This window comes from Thunnus thynnus, chromosome 8 (assembly GCF_963924715.1).
Source record: "Thunnus thynnus chromosome 8, fThuThy2.1, whole genome shotgun sequence".
Taxonomy (NCBI): domain Eukaryota; kingdom Metazoa; phylum Chordata; class Actinopteri; order Scombriformes; family Scombridae; genus Thunnus; species Thunnus thynnus.
Genome location: NC_089524.1, coordinates 8,172,552 through 8,189,391, shown reverse-complemented (window position 1 = coordinate 8,189,391; position 16,840 = coordinate 8,172,552). Strand labels below are relative to the sequence as shown.

The window sequence follows — 16,840 nt, the reverse complement described above, 5'->3', positions numbered from 1 at the left end:
AACAAACAGTGCAGCAGCCCTGTAGTTGATAGAGATTCAGTGTGTTAAACCCAGGTCATCAGGTGGAGGATGTATCTCCAACCACCGCACTGTCCCTCTACTCCTCCACTCTGCATCTTGATGAATGTTTTCACATCCTTATTCTTCCCTGACAACAGTTTAGTAAGCACTAAATGAGCTGAAACAAAGTGCGGTAAGAGTGAGAAGGCCAAACACAAACATTCCAGACTACACAATCTAACCACAGCTAACTTTGCCTTTTTCTGCCCATACTGCTGAAACTGCATCAAACACGGGATTTTTCTGCTTCTATGACCGCAAGACTGACCTGCGACACAGAGACAGACAGGGGAAATGAAGACAGAAAGAATAGAAGCTAGTGAGAGAAGAAACACAGAGTAGGGAGGGCAAGAGAGCAGGCTGCACTCGCCACAGTCTTTTTCTGGCTACTGTTGTTCTTTGCGCTTCACCACACAATACTCAGCATGACCACAACTGGCCTCAGTAAGGATCTGCACCATATTTGTGTGTGAGTGAGAGTGAGAGTGAGAGAGAGAGAGAGAGAGAGAGTGACAGACAGACAGCGGGAGCGATGGAAAGACTTAGATGCAGAGCCTGCAGGCAGCCAACAGAGGTCAGTGTCTTTCCATAATAAAGATCAACAAACTCAGTTTACAGTGATGTTAGAATTTGTTGCTGTATAGTGAAAGCACATGTTGTGAACTAATCTTTATAGCAGGTGGTGTTTTGGTGGTTTGTAATCAAGAAATGAAACGAACACAGGAAATTAATGCACTTTTGCACAGATTAGATTCAAAGAGGTTTCACATTAATGTCAGCTTAAATATAACAGCAAATGATACAAGACATGCACTGAAGGTCATCGATCAAACTGTGACTTTGGAAATCTACTGCACATGTAAAATTTGGAAAGTTAAATCTTTATCCAAAGATTTAATTTTTGTTTTGTTTTCTTTTCTAATATGTTCTTGTAGCCGTCTTAATCACTTCCAACAGCTGTGAGCGGTTTTCTCTATTGCGGAACAACAATAGCGCTCAAACGCAGATGAATTTATCATGCATAGTGACATCTTTGTGCATACTTTCTGTCACTTTTCCAGTGTGAACACATTACTTATACACATACAAAATACTTGCTGTGTCCCAATTCCATACTACACTCTAATCCTAAGCAGCTTTTAAATCTGTACTGCTTTCACACGGGAAAAAGAAAAGATGTTGAGTGCACAAAAAAGTCAGTATGCAGACAAAAAAACATTTGAATTTCAAGTGTACTGCTGATGGACACTATTGTCACATGATGCAATGCACAAAGGAAACAGAGGACCTAGTCAAAGCTGCAAAAAAGTGAAATAAAATTGTAGATGCTGGTGAGACAGCTCTATAAGATCTTGTAAAACTAAAAATAAGTATTAATGTTTAGGAAAACATTTAGCTTTTTCTGTACTTTACACTGTGACCATTATTATACTGTATACTATTAATATTTAGTATGTGTTTCCAGTGATTATCTCCACGACACCTCAAATACTTCACTACAGCCCAAATATGAGAATATGCTCCACAAGTTTCTGTTTTGTACTTCAGTGGTCTGTTTTGATCTGAAGTAACGGAGGAAAAGTTCATCAACATGTGATCAACAGACAGACGGGAATCCAGCAGGTTTTTAACAGAAAAGGTTGCATATGTCAACACTCAGTCACTGTCCACCCCCTCTCATCCCTCTCGTTGCTCTCCTTCTTTCCACTCTTTCTTTCTGCCGTCTCCCACCTCTTCCTCCTCCTCCTCCTCTCCTGGTGGTCTGCTGAGCTGCCCACAGAGGTTAACAGAAAGACAAACTGACCAATCAGGAGCTAGTGCAACATAAGGTCAGGGGTCTAAGGTCAACTGACAGCATGAGCAATGGAAAGTCAAGACCGACTGTCCAGTGGTTGAATACCTTAGAGATACACTCCCTTATCTTTTTATAGCAAACTCAACTGTGAACAGTGTGGAGTTATAAAACAAAAACAAAACAAAAGTCATCTGGAAGGAAATTTAGGGATTTGGAAACACTTTTGGTTGCTTTAACCAAATTACATAAAGTAGCTTATATAAAAAAAAATTTTGTCTTCAGTAAGTCACAATGTGTAGACAACCTGTATGGGCATTTCTATGAAAAAAAGAATTAAAAACCAAATATTCAATCATTTTTATGTAAGTGAGGACAAATATTTTTACTTAAAACCAATGACTTGATTGACAGTAAGTCAAATAAATCAAACACAGATATTAAATTAATATGGACACTGAGATTTGTGTCTAAAATATCTGTCATACCTGCTGTCAATCATACATGATAGTTTCCTTTGTATTCGTGAAGCCGTTAGCAGGTTAATTGCATCATTACTAAGTGCTCTTCTTTGATCTTCAGACATCTTCATGTACTGCCTACATCAGGTGACACTAAAGACCAACATCAACCTGCCAAAAGAAAGACGTCTCCGTTTCTGTTGAAGCATCTGATGTTTTGAAACTGAGAGTTGGAAACACACTTGACTCTCATTTTATTTTTGTGTGGTTTAAAAGAAAGCAGTAGAGTAGACAAAACACCCAATACTTTAGTCATGAAAACCGAAGAGAATGAGAGCGTGACGCTGTTCATTATTGAGCCACCTGCACGGGTTGAATTCGACCTGGACAAATTGTCCTGCTGTATGTCAGCGGCATATGAAATGTATCCAGCACGGAGGCAGAAGGATAGAGAGAGCAGACAAAGAGTTCACAGTAATCTCTGATCTGTCCTGCCACACCCTGACCTACAAAGGTAACCCAAATGCTGGAGGGCTACATGCACACACCCACACACACACACACACACACACATACACACGCACACACACAAAGCTGGCTACATCAGATACAGTCTGTTGTAACTCTACACTAGAGATGGAAAGATGGGAGGACATGATGAAGGATGAAGTGTGTGTTTGTGTGTGTGTTCCTTCTGAAGTTGAGCTAACTGCTACACCCCCTCAGGGCTCTCTTTACAGACTCTCATCCAACTCCAAACTCTCTGTTTCACTCATCGCTCCTGAGGAGGAACCAGACCAGAATAAAAGTAGTTTTTCCTCCAGAGTATGACGAGTCTCTGATGATACAGCGCCAAGCTCATGCTTGGTCTGACATGAAGGAATTCTCCACCAAATATCTATCTTTTGAGTATTTATTAGTTGCTAAAAAGAGAGGTTTGAAAGGTGGCTCTGAAAAGTTAGCACATTGCTCCTTCACAGAGCATGAAATCATAGCAGTTATAATAGAGTCCAATGTTTCTTCATGTTTTTAGGTTTTTTGCTGTTTGTTGTTATTGGAATCTATATGAACTGCTGTAAAGCTAAACTGTCTACAGCTGCTGTTCTCCACAAAAATGCAAACTGCAGAGTCACTTTTCACGCCTGCAGGGGGCAAATATTTGGTTCTCAAAAAATACACTTTCGGTGGAGTGTTCCTTTAAATGATACAGTTAAAGCTGAAGCAACTGCTCAGACATATAAAATCTTTTACCCCGCATATTGAAGACAAAATCACAGACGTAATTAGAGATAGTTTTAGAAGCATTTTTATCTGTGTTTGCACGTGTGTTTACCTGTATCCGTGAAAGTCATCGATGATATTTTGGACCAGCGGTGAGGTCATTGGCTGATGGATGTGTCCAGCAGCCAGCGCCCGTGTTCCTGGCTGCGTATGATTGGCTCTGGGGTCCCAGGTGTAATTCCCGGGGGCGAGGTTGGACCCTCCCCTCTTACGTCGAGGCAGAGTTCCGTGAATGGAGATTGGCTGATAGGAAGATGCTGGGAGCTCTGATAGGCTGCTGCCACGTCCTGGAGGGTGACTGGGGGGAAGAAAAAAGAGAAGGAGGAATGAGAGAAAAGAGAGGAAGAGTGAGACAGCAACTAAAGTTAAAACCACTAAACCTATGTAAATACTAACTTTATAGTTTTGCTTATTAAACAAACACCCTTCCAGGTGGGATTTTATGCCCAAATTTGCCACACAAGTAGTTTTAAGGTTAGAAAAACCTTCTTTCAACCTCACACATAACACTTTATTGACACTTTTTTTTTTGCTTACACAAGATAAAACATTCAGACATCATATTTATGGCTGCACGGTTATGTAAAATGGAAATATTTGATGTCTTTTGCATCATCTTATACACATTTTCTTTTTATTTAGTCTGACATATTTGGTATCATTTGAAACTTTGTGGGCTTTTTCCCTAGATAATACTTTTCTATAGGTTTGAACAAAGCTTATGCACACATAATACATTTGTAATAGCTGGACCAAAGAATAAACATAAGAGAAGTCATATTTTTTGACATGTTTCTAACACAGACAATGAAAAAACTGATAAGAAACACCCACACATATGGGAATCTTTAACAAGTTCTTTACATTGGATTCAGAGTTCATCCCAGGAGATCAGTTTTCATTGTTCTTTGAGCCACTTTTGGTCATCCAACTCACCCAGGTCTGGAGCTGAGGAGGTCCATGGAGGAGGCGAGGGAGGCCTGGAGTCTCCTGGAACTGCTTGGAGCACCGTGGGAGGTGCTGGAGACTCCAGGGTGAGAGGTGCCTCCTCCCAGGGTGTGATGTGCATGGAGAGACCTGGGCAAACTGGCAAAACGCCCCTCTGCCATCATCCTCAACTCTGGAGAGAAATACACACACACACAGAAATAAAAAGTCAGACAAAGAGGACTTGAATCAAAGTAGGAGACAGGGTGAATGTCTCTCAGGTGTGTACCATGCTTACAATACAGTTATGTAACCATGGTAACACAAGAGAAAAGGGTCAGATTATAATACTCTAGCATCACCTTACTGTGAGATGTATGATCTAAAACACGCAAACACAAACTGACGTCCAGTACTCACTCAGATGAAATATTATGATACATGATACACACATAAAGAAAGCCAGTGCAACAGGTGACCCCCCCCCCTCACACACACACACACACACACACCACTAATAGACCCACATGGCTGTCACACTCACATAGCCTTTTACATCATCATGCACACAAAAATACACAGTGACACATTAACTGGTGGGAAATGAAGCTTGTCATTACATAACATTATACCAGTAGCTTTGGCTAAGTAATGTGATTCTAACCATGCCTAGCTGTCTTTTTCCTTTTTTTTAACTGTGTGTATGTATACACAAAGAAGAAGCAGAATTAAACATTTAAAAACCGTAATTATACTGTCGAAACTGTGAGAGATGGCAAACGGCTTTTAAACCAAATCCTACATCTATTCATACTGATTTTAACCCATTAAACTATAACACACTAGCTATTTTATGTTGTTACACCATCCACAAAACCTATTTCTGTCGCTTCTGAAAAATGGAAAATAAAAAAAAATCCTCCATGTAGTTTTTAAATTTGATTATTATTATGGTCAATTGTTTTAACAACACTCACATTATATTAGAAAAATATCAAGAAAAATGTGTATCAAGCAACAATTACATATTAAACTCCTTAAGAGAGCTTTATAATACAAGAAGGATGTTGAGCTTCCATATTGTAACAATGGCTGAAACATAAAAGCATTGGTGTATGTAACTGAATGTGAAAAGGCATGACGAACAAATCCCAGGCGGCTTCAAGCTCCAAGTGTTGCGGTTACAGTCAGTTAGATGTGACGCAGCTGAACCACCAGGGCAGTCCGGTAGCTGCTGTTTTTGAGAATTTGACCCCTGCTGTTTCTTACATGCTGCTCAGCTGAGAGACAATAAGAATCAGCTTCCTATTAGTGAATAATGTCAACAGAGAAAAGAAGTTTGACCCTCCACCTCAGCTCCAGGCTGTATTTTTATCCAGCAGACCCTGAATGTCATACCATTTGGGAATGCTTTAAATACTTTATATCCCGATGAGGCACTGAAAACAAGCTTCTACTGAGCAAAAAGGAGCGCTGCACACAACTTTGCTCATGGGGTAGATTTTGTCCCATGACAGAGACGCAACAGATATAAATACACAGAGATGAAGGCGACAGATAGGTGGGCAGTGATGGAAAACACTGAACAGGTTCTTGATAAATTCCCCTGCTGCATGATGATGACTGGACGCAGGCTATCATCTGCTCTGAATCACTCATCATGCGGCAGTTAATCACACTGTACGCACTAAAATATCGTCAGTCGACAGACATGTTGGCAGAGTGGACGGCAGGAGATTCGGCAGATCCTCCTTCATTCTAATCTCATCAAATCTGAACTGAACTATGCCGATGTTTGTTATTTCTAATCTCATAAAACGCAAGAATCTGATCTAAACAACTATGCTCGCATTGTGTCTCTGAGCCCGATTACGATCAGAGAAAGTCGTCTGCGGTGTGTATTGTAGGGCGACACAGGGACACGGTAGCTGCTGTCACACTTGTGAAGTTGTTTCATCACGTTCTTATTGTGACCCGAGGTGATTCATTTATATTTCAGCTCAACGGACTGCACTGTAACTGTGCAGGAAATTCTTGTGCAGCCAAAAGACTCAGTCACGCATTTACCAGTGTACAATACAAACAAAAACATTCAGAGTGCACAACAATTCGAGGGAACATTTTATGAAATAATTTGCTGTCTTGCAAAGAGTTTAATGAAAACATCAAATCACATGTTTCGCAAAATCAAAATTAAATCAAATTAAAAAGAGAATCCTGGTAGATTTAGGTGAGTAAACACTCCTTTTTTGTACTTGCTGCATTTTGTCTTTGTTTGAGCATGATGTATTTTCTCCTACCTTTGTACAGCTTATCGTAGCATTTTAATCAGAGTCGGAAAAGCGTGTGAAGCCGTAACCTTCAGTATAACTTCACAGCAAACAATGCAATGTATTAATAAGATTTTTGGATTTGTTAGAGGCCCTTTCTAATAGAGCTAAAGCTTCAGATTTTTTCCTGCCTTTACTGTTTGTGCTAAAGTAAACATGTCACAAAGCTAGCGGTGTAATGAACACAGTTAGGAAACTGATATAGATCTCCTCATTATAATGCCAGTAAAAAAATCAAACAAGAATTTCCCATAAATGTTGCAGCATTTACAGTACACAGTGTGTTGGATGTATTGTTACATCCGGAAGCAGGAATAAGGACACACCGTGTGGTATTAATAACTTGTGGGCACATTTTCTGCTATAAAACAAGGCTCAGAAATTCAAAATGAAAGAGATGTAGAACACAGTCAGGGTGTGCTGCAGGGTGCATGTGCAGGGAGTAGGGTTGGGGGGGGGGGGTGATAGCGTTTTATCAAGTCAATCAGCTAGATCATTTCACTAAGATGCTATTGTATGGTCTATGATGCCGTTTCAGAAGAAAACACTCACAAGTCTGTTGGTCTTGCTAAACAACAACAAAACAGTTTGTTTTTCATTTGTGATCTGAGAATGGTGAGTCGTGTTTCTCTGTCTGAAAAAAAAAAGGATCTTTAGCCAAATGTGAGAAAGTTTCAGAAGATTAATTAGCTCCAGCTGATGTGAAACAATATCAACGCTGGCTTAAACTGAAGTTTGGTGTATTGGTCTTTTTTTTTTCTAATAAAAAAAGTATTAAGATTCATCAAGTGTGGAACTAAATCCAAAATGGAAATAAACTCTAAACTCTAGCAGGGAGTCTCTGAGTCACCAGCTTGCAATGATGAATGTCAATAAAAATGCAAATACAGGTTTAGAGAAAGGAACAGCTGGCCAGCTCAAGACTTTTCAGTGTGACAAGTAAAGTTGATACACACACACTCACTCACACTCAAACACACACAAACACTGTAAAACCAATTCAAGGCAACACAGACTCCTGCTAAGGCATGCTGGGTCAGAGTGGGGATTCCTCTGAGGGGCAGAACGACTACAGGACGACCTATTATAAGACCCTGAGGGATGGTCAGCTGTGAGTGTGTGTGTGTGTGTGTATTTGTGTGTGTGGCCCTGACCATCTGCCAGACACACACACACACACACCGCCTCCTGCAGAGGAGAAAGGACCGACTCTCACTGAGTGAAAACACAGACATGGAGCACTTACGCACATGAATACTTTGTCAATTACTCTTATAAATAAATTATTCATGCTAAGACCTATAAGTGGTTGTTTCCAAGTAGAGTGAAGGTGTGAAAAATCTCACTTACTCTCCTTCTATCCGTGTGTCGTTCTCCTTTAACCTCTCCCCTTTTCCATCCTCCCCGTCTACTACTTCCACATTACTTATTTCACTTTTCTGTTGTATTTCAATCACGTCTCTTTTTCTACTCATCCATCTTTTCCTTTCTCCTTCAGTCTTGTGTCCCCACCTCCACACACACACACACATCCCCTCCCTCCCTCCGTCTGTCCATCATGATGTCAGCTCTTCTTTTGCCTCCGCACTTCGTCCCCTTCTTTCTTTCTTTTGTCCCTCCATCTCTTGTAATAATAGACTCTTTCTCTCTCTCCCTGCCTCATCCTCTCCTTCCTACAGCTGTTCAGCCCCCGTTCATATCGCCCTACATCTCTCTCTCTCTCTTTCACACATACACACAAATGAGCGGTGGCATTTCCTTCACCAAATTTGCTATATCGGGACATAATCACACTTTCACTGTGTAAACATACCAAGCACAAAAAAGGGAGCTTTTAAATAGTTATCTTCTTTTTAAAGTTTGTTTGTGTAATCCATGTTAAGATTTGTTTCCCCTTGTGACTGGTAATCTAGCCTCAAACACAACTAGTGTTTCTGTGGTTTCCAACCAGTTTAAAATAGCCAGGATGATTTAGAAAGGCAGTTAAACTGTTGACAGGAACTATGTTTAAGGTGTACTGAGAGGTGGGAAGAGTTATTTTGAGCGTCCAGGATTCAAGAAGTAAAAGTCATCTTTCTTTTTTCTGTTGATGTCTTACAGCTGGAGCACCTTGAAGATTTAGATCCAGCGTCAAGCGTCAATGATCAGTACAAAAATGTGCAAATGCTGTCAAAAATATTGGATTATTTGATTTTTAAAAAACACTAGACTGTGAACATAACTCGGAGAGAAGTCAAACCTCTACGAACAGCACTCAGTAATGAAGCATAAAAGGTTAAGTCACATTATATTTCCATTCACCAAAATTTCTCCACACTCTACCCTAAAAAAGGAAGTGATGTCAGATTTACGATGTGGGTAGTAAATAAACAAATACAACAGCGCACATTTTCAGACCGTCTCTCCTGGAAGACATTCATGATGTTGCAGTCGGTTGTTCACATGAAAAGTGACACAAGTAATTGTGTAAAGACTGAAAAAGAGGGCTTGAGAGAGAAGTTCAAACCCTGGCTCCTTTCTCACTGCTATATGCTTCGCCAATCACTGCGTGAAATGGGTGTGAATGTCAGATTAGTCGGTGTCAGAAAGTTAGATAAACTGTTGGACATAGCCTCTCCTAATCCAACATTGGAAAGGTGTTGGATTAGGGGAGGATTAGGGGTATCCGATAACCTAATGCGCCAGATGGTTTGTTTCACAGAGTCATCTGAGAAGTCGTCCTTGGAAACTGTTTGGAAAAGGTCAGGCACTTTCAAAAAAAAATACTTGCCAGGTGATTGGATGAACCATCTGTCTATCACCATCTATCACTGCTTTACCTTTCGAGGCAGCTGGATTCATGAGATCATGAGATCACATGAGAATAAGGTAAAGGTTTCCAAAGCTAAACCAAATGTCCAACAAGCAAGAGTATTTTTGTTCTTATTAGCCTGGTAGTCTGTTTGGCCGGGGGCATTATTTTGCCCTAACCAATGAGCAGTGACTAATGTATCCTGTTGATGTCATTTTCAGTTGATACAGAGGCTGCAGTAGCAGCTGCCAGGAGCAGTTGAAGTTCCTCATATTGACCAAAGAAATATGGAGATTATGGAGTTCTTAGTTTTGTAAATCTACTTACAACAACTTATAGCTGCATCAGTCTCATCCACAATTGTAGCCGTTTTACTTTTGCCATTTTTGGGGGGTTTGAAAAAGAAAGATGATGTCCCCATTCTTAATTCCCCCTGCAAAGCTGTGATTGGCTCGGTTGTTTTTTTTAACCAGGTAAACAGCTGTTAATGAGCACAACTCCGCCTTTTTAAAAATCACTGAAAAACTCTTGAGAAGTGACCGGCGAATCAAAAGGTCTAGAAAACGTTGAAATGGGAATTTACAGTGGAAAAATAAAACTTCAGGACCGGTGACGCATTTTAATTGACGTCTGCTAACCAATCAGATGCAGTTTCCTTGACTATGACACAGGAGACAAAATATTTTGTGGACTGTGGTTTGCTTTGTCACCAACACTAGTGAAGTCCTGCACACACACACATACACACACAGAGAGATAGAGAGAGAGAGAGTGAGAGAGAGTGAGAGAGAGAGAAAGCTTTGGGTGGGAAACAAGTGCAGATTAACAGGAAGAGGAAATGGCAGTATAAACATTTAGACAGCAGGCAGCTCATTATAGAGGATTACTAGTAATAAAACAAATATCTCTCTCCTTCTCTCCTCTCTTCCTCCTTCTCACTTCTCGCTGACTGTCTCATGTTGTCAGTTTAATTCTGTCTCACAATCAGAGGATACGACTCTCCTATTAAATTAAATCAAACTAAATGTTTTGATGTTAAGTATCTGTCTCTCTAGCTAACTCTCCACATAAATCAGGAGTCAGTAAAGCTCTGTTTTTAATCCACTGAACTAGCAGTTTCAAAAAAAAATGGGCGTCTGGGGACCAGCACAAGTCCTTCAGGAGGTTCAACAAGTCCAGCTTAATTCACAAGTACCATTGTCTATTGTGTCAGTTTGGGAATTCAGGTTTAACTGTAGGAATCTTATAAATCTTCTAATTTACATACAATTCAAATTTATCATCTAGATTAAAACACAATCTACACAATAATATGATTTACGCATGAAATGGAGTTTAAAGCAGCAACTGTCACAGGCTGCAACACTGATCTCTCATTACGCACACATACAGTATAACACAATAGTGAAGACGAACACAAACAGCAACATGCTTGGGAATGAGGGGTTTCCTCTGGCTGGCTTAAAGTGTCTTCCTGCCATGGTAAGCGCACACACACACACACATCAGTGCATTAGCAAAACCACCCCTGGCCAGAAGTGAACAATGGGAACAACTGTCACATGACCGCTGTTTAGAGCCAGCCTTTGTTAGAGGGAGTGAGAGAGAGAGAGACAGAGAGAGAGAGAGAGAGAGAGAGAGAGAGAGAGAGAGAGAGAGAGAGAGAGAGAGAGAGAGAGAGAGAGAGAGAGAGAGAGAGAGAGAGAGAGAGAGTGTCCTACTGCGCTCTTCAGTGCGTGGGCCCACCAGTGTGTATTTGTGTGTTAAGTATGTGTGTAATATATAAATGAGGCTGTTATTAAATCCCACAGCAGTAGCTGTCATTTAATACTTAATAGTGAATCTCTCATTCTTTCTCTCTCTCTCTCTCTCACACACACACACACACACACACACACCACCTACCCTCAGTGTTTGGGAATGCATGTGCTCATTTTGTATGTCTACGGTGAAATGTAGAGATAGGCAGTGTGGAAAAATGCATTAACTGTGTACAGTCACTGTGAGCCAGTCAGATGAGTCAGTCAGTCAGCATAGGAAGAAATATTCATATCTTTTAAGAAAAGCAAGAACATACAATGTACTTTAAAAGTGATCAATCACAAAGAAAAGTCCTGCATGTTACTAAGTGAAAAGTACAGAAGGATTAATGCAGTTTTTGTGTATGAACATATATTGTAACCTTTCTAAAGTAATTAAAAATAAAATGTCTTTGATCAGCCTTGTAATATATAATGAATTATTTGCTAAAGTGATGAAACTATGTGTTAATGTGGCATGTAATGACATAGATTTTGCAATATGAAAGTAATTTTCACACTAACTAAACGTTTATATTCTTTAAAAGTTATTTACACAGCAGGTCTACCTATGGTTAAGTGTGTTATTCCTAACGTCTAACAACAGACCATCATACACATGACAAAAATTGTTTGACTTTTTGGGAATCATGCTTATATAGCTCTCTTGTTGAGAAATAGATGAGACGATTGACACCACTCTCACATCTGTACACTAGAAGCTTGAGACAAGAGGTGGTTTTCTGGTGACAAGACTTCAAGAGATCACTGCACCAAGTCAAGAAATAGTTCCAGCACATAACACGGTAAAACCAGAAATTGTCATTTTTACATTTCAGTTTTTGTACAATTAGACAAACAAGTTATGATGTGCTAATTAGTGAGCTTTAGAGTTGCTGATAGGTGGATTTTTTTACGTTTGAACAGAGCCAGGCTATTTCCCCTTGCTTCCAGTCTTTTTGCTAAGCTGCCTGCTGTTTCTAGCTTTATATTTAGCATACAGACATGAGAGTGGAAAGAACGCAAATAAGTGGATTTAAGTAGAACTATTCTAGATAAAAATAAGTTAGAGAAGTTCAGAAATAAATGCGTCAATAAGGAATGGTTCCTTTCAGGGTATTGTATTATTGATGAGTGGCTGATCCATGCTGTGCTACAAACTACTTCATACAGTATACTGCTGTATACCTCATAACTGTACTTAAAGGACCAGTGTGTAAGATTTAGTGGCATATAACATTATAATGTTCATAATTATGTTTTCATTATTGTATAATCATCTGAAAATAAGAATCGCTGACTGAGCCTACGAATGAGCCCTTTATATCTATAAAGGGAGCGGGTCCTCTTCCACGGGGGCCGCCATGTTGCACCGCCATATTTCTACAGTAGCCCAGAACAGACAAACAAAACACCGGCTCTAGAGAGGGCCTTTCGCGTTTTTCGTGAGCTTCATGGCCACCGTAGGTCCTCCTACACGCTTGGAAGGGGAGGGAGAAGGGAGGTGTATTGAGTTTGTTGCAATCTACAACCTCACCACTAGATGCCACTAAATCCTACACACTGGTCCTTTAAGGCATTGTGTGCAAATATGAGGAGATCAATAAATGATCATGGGTGCATATATAGGATCATAATGTTCATCGTGTCCTATGAAATGGCAAAGATGGTAATAAAACAACGTTGTGTTTACAGCTTGGTTCGCTGCCCCCAAGTGGCCATTTAAGCGCAGTGTCCATGCTAACACCGTTGCATTCAGCATGTGCAATAATTGGAGTCAATTTGTGTAATTCAAGGTATAAAGATTAAAAAAAATACTGATCCATTCTGATAAGATTTTTTAATATGACCTTCATAATCAGAATATAACTTAATATAACCAGGAAGATTCTTTTCTGAAACTGAAAGTCTCTTTTAAAGGCGTTACAGCCAATTCAGCGGCACATAGTCATAAAACACATGACGCAGACCTAAAAAGATCGCTGATAGAAAGATACAAAGAAAAAATATGGAAATATAAAGAAACATGAAGACAGTAATCAATGATCAACAATACACTTGAGATCAGTAAGAATGTGAATAAATTTACTTTTTTTCTGTCGTCAGTCAGTCAGTCATTCAGTCTTTGTAAAGACCAACAGGTCACATAGTGCTGATGGCTGGCTGGAATACCAACCACCTCATCCCACTAAGGCGAGTAACACAACACCACACACACACACACACACACACACACACACACACACTCCCAGTGGTGTTTCACGACTATCACAGAGTTTAAGCTGAGCTCTGTGAATCCGACACAGACACATTTCAGCATTACCTCAAGGCTGAACCTCATTGGCTCGGTTCAACTCTACTACGACGTTTAGACACAACATCACTGACTAATGTCTGACACAACCTGCTGCATGCGTGTGTTTATCTGCACAAACACACAAAACACCTACAACACACACACACACTTACACACATCTGTCTCTGTCATCATCTCATGGGTGGCTGGCTGTTTAAAGATGTGTACTCATAACTGAAAGGTCAGAGCTTCAATCTGAGCAGCGTTCACTCAACCTGTCAAAGTGTTTCTAACCGAGACCATCAAGTCTTCTTAAGTGTCGCTAACTGTTTTGCTTTACATTTTAAAAACCGTTCAGTCATACGGTACAATAAATATTAATGGCTTTACATCTATACAATTTATTATATTACAGACTGCTCATGTTACTTGTTGCAGAAGGTTTTAAAACTGAAATTTCTTCAACTTCTTTGGCAGAACTGTCTCTGAAATGCAGTCAAATCAATAAAACGCATTATATTCAGAACAAATAAACATCTATGAAACATCAAAGCCACGATACACGATAAGCAAGCAGTATCAAACTTACTCAAAAATAACTCAGCAAGAAAAATCTTAATGAAAGATCTTATTTGTCATATTTCATGTAATTATTTCCTGCTGGGGCTTCCTCAGCTTATACCACCAATCCCAACAACCACAGTTACACCCAGCGCCTTGGGATGGCAACTTAGTGCCCAAAAAGTCCCTGAGCAAACCTTACTCACTGTAAGCTGTAAACAGTTCAACCAACAGGATGGAGAGATGGACAGCTCAGAGACCAAAAGAAAGCACAAGAGTGTAGTGAAATAAACAGCAGCAACAATGAGAGAAAAAATACATTTTTCTATTTTTAACTTGTAGTTAAGATAGTGAAACATCCCCAAAACACAGACAATAAAAAACAAGACATACACACACAAAAAAATGCACCTAGAGGAGAAGATGACCATCACAGATAACTGTCTGCATCACTATCAACATCTACATACACACATTCCTACACACATCTACTGAATGTAAGTGCACACTCACATACACACACACACACACACATACACATGTTCATTCCTACCTGTCAGTGTGAACAGTTCCCTCTTTCTTGCTCTTTGCTGTTATCTATCTTTTAGTCTCATAAACTTACATCAAACTTATTCCATCTCAGAGTTTACTTGAATGACTGACTAGCTGACTGACTGGCTGACCGGCTGGAGGACTATACACTCACGCTCCTTCAGACAGGCAACAACAAGTAGCGCCGCACAATCACAAGCCCTGCCCTCCTCTTTCTCTCTCTGGGGAGTGATTTGTGAGCATCCAGCCCCTCCTCCTGGTCTACTGTGTTTGGGAGGAGTTTCTTTCTTTTTTAGCCGAGTTGTCTCTCCTGCCCCCCCCCCCCCCCCCCCGGCACTGAACAAAACTCCCCTCTGCCCTCCTCTCCTCTCCTCTACTGACTCCACCCTCCTCCTCCTCCTCCTCCTCCTCCTCCTCCTCCTCCTACCTCCTCCTCCTCCTCCTTCTCTTCTCTGTGTTCTCTGCACAGCCTCATATTTCATGCTCCAAGTCTTTTTGTTTGGGACCTCTTACACCAAACACCACCAACTGGTCTGGTGCTTAGAGAAGATTTAGATGTGACCTAATGTTGCCATTTGCAGAGAGGGGATTTAAAAAAAAACAAAAAAGAATAAAAAAAAAAAACATGGTTGTGACATGTTTGAGATACTTGAGGCACTCAAGACTCGTGATGTTTAACTACTTGACTCAGTGTTGGCTGAAACATAAATCAGCTCTGTGTCAGAGTTGAAAATCTACTTGGAGCGTTCTTCTGACACAGCGATCAAGTAGCCTATGGAAGGAATGTTGGCAAAAAAATGATTAAGTTTCATCTGGTGAATCAGATGAAACAAGTAGAAGAGCTTTCCTTGTGTCATTACATCAGGTATGAGGTCATGTTGAGTGTGTGCATGTGTGTGTGTGTGTGTGTGTGTGTTTGTTGGCTCTCAGGATAACACTCTCTCCTGTCTTTGTCCTCCTGTTCCTCTGTATTGTCTAGAGTTGATAACAGCCAGACACGTGCATGTACGTGCGTGTTTATGTGTGTGTGCTTTTCCTTTTAGACAATACAACGAGCCCATCCTGCTGCTATGAAAGCCGAGATGATCAGATGGGCCCGCATGGACACACACAGACACAAACACAGATGCTGCCACATAAAGTACATACGCATCTTTTGATCTTGAGCTATTCACACTAAATTTGTGAAGTTTAAGAAATCCTCCAAAGAGCATGAGGGCAAAACAGGGTCCTACTGTGGTAAGGGAAATTTTTTATTTTTTGGCAGCCATATGTTGTATTTTTTGGCAGTTTTGGCTATTATTCTTACAAGTTCTTATTATGTTTATACATGTGGTTTTGCTAAAACTTAAGGATGCAGATTAACAAACTCAAACCACTGTCAAAAATTATTATTTTCATCCAAAAAGTTCCACTGTAAACCTCAATTAGATTTTATGACTTCCTGGATTAACTTTGTCCTGTCCGTTCTGCATGTAATGAGTGATTCTGACAGCCACTTTGGATGTACTTACTTTCACTTTCAGTTCCCAATTGACGGTTTAGTTAATATGGTTTTTTAACTGTTGGTATTTTTATAATCTGTTATCATCTGACTACTCCTGCTTCCTGCTTCCTGTCACAGATCACAGCGATCACCTCGGTGAGTAAAATGTTGTCATAAGCCGCAAGAAAGGAAAGAAAATGAGAAGTATCAGTTTCCCCTTAATTTCTTTACTTTTGGTTGTGTTTTTGCTCAGCAAGAGCTCACATTTTGAGCATTTTACCTTTTTTACCACATACAGTACAGTCCATTTGCTCTCACCAAACCTTAGAGGAGGCACAGTCACTGCCACGTAGCTTGAAAAAAAAACAAAAACAGCATTCTCCTATCAAACCATTAAGCATATAATCAATTAAATCCAAATAATACAAAGAGCCTGAGGTATTAGGTTATGCTAATCAAATCACACAGCAGAGAACACAGCCTAAATGTCAAAGCTGAACTTAG

The 16,840-nt window shown here is 40.1% G+C and overlaps 1 protein-coding gene across 2 annotated transcripts in view; it reads right to left on the bottom strand.

Annotated features, from left to right (window-relative positions):
* The window catches only part of bcar3 (BCAR3 adaptor protein, NSP family member), an 82,295-nt gene that overhangs the window by 38,570 nt on the left and 26,885 nt on the right, over positions 1–16,840 (bottom strand). The window contains exons 1-3 of one of the 2 annotated variants that reach the window (XM_067596327.1): positions 14,852–15,088; positions 4,531–4,714; positions 3,647–3,892 (exon numbers count right to left, since the gene is read on the bottom strand). In XM_067596327.1, the coding sequence (XP_067452428.1) occupies positions 3,647–3,892; positions 4,531–4,706 (422 nt within the window). In that variant the 5' untranslated portion in view covers positions 4,707–4,714; positions 14,852–15,088. Of the gene's footprint in view, positions 1–3,646; positions 3,893–4,530; positions 4,715–14,851; positions 15,089–16,840 lie in introns of those variants that run through there. The other variant, XM_067596326.1, reaches the window with a different exon arrangement.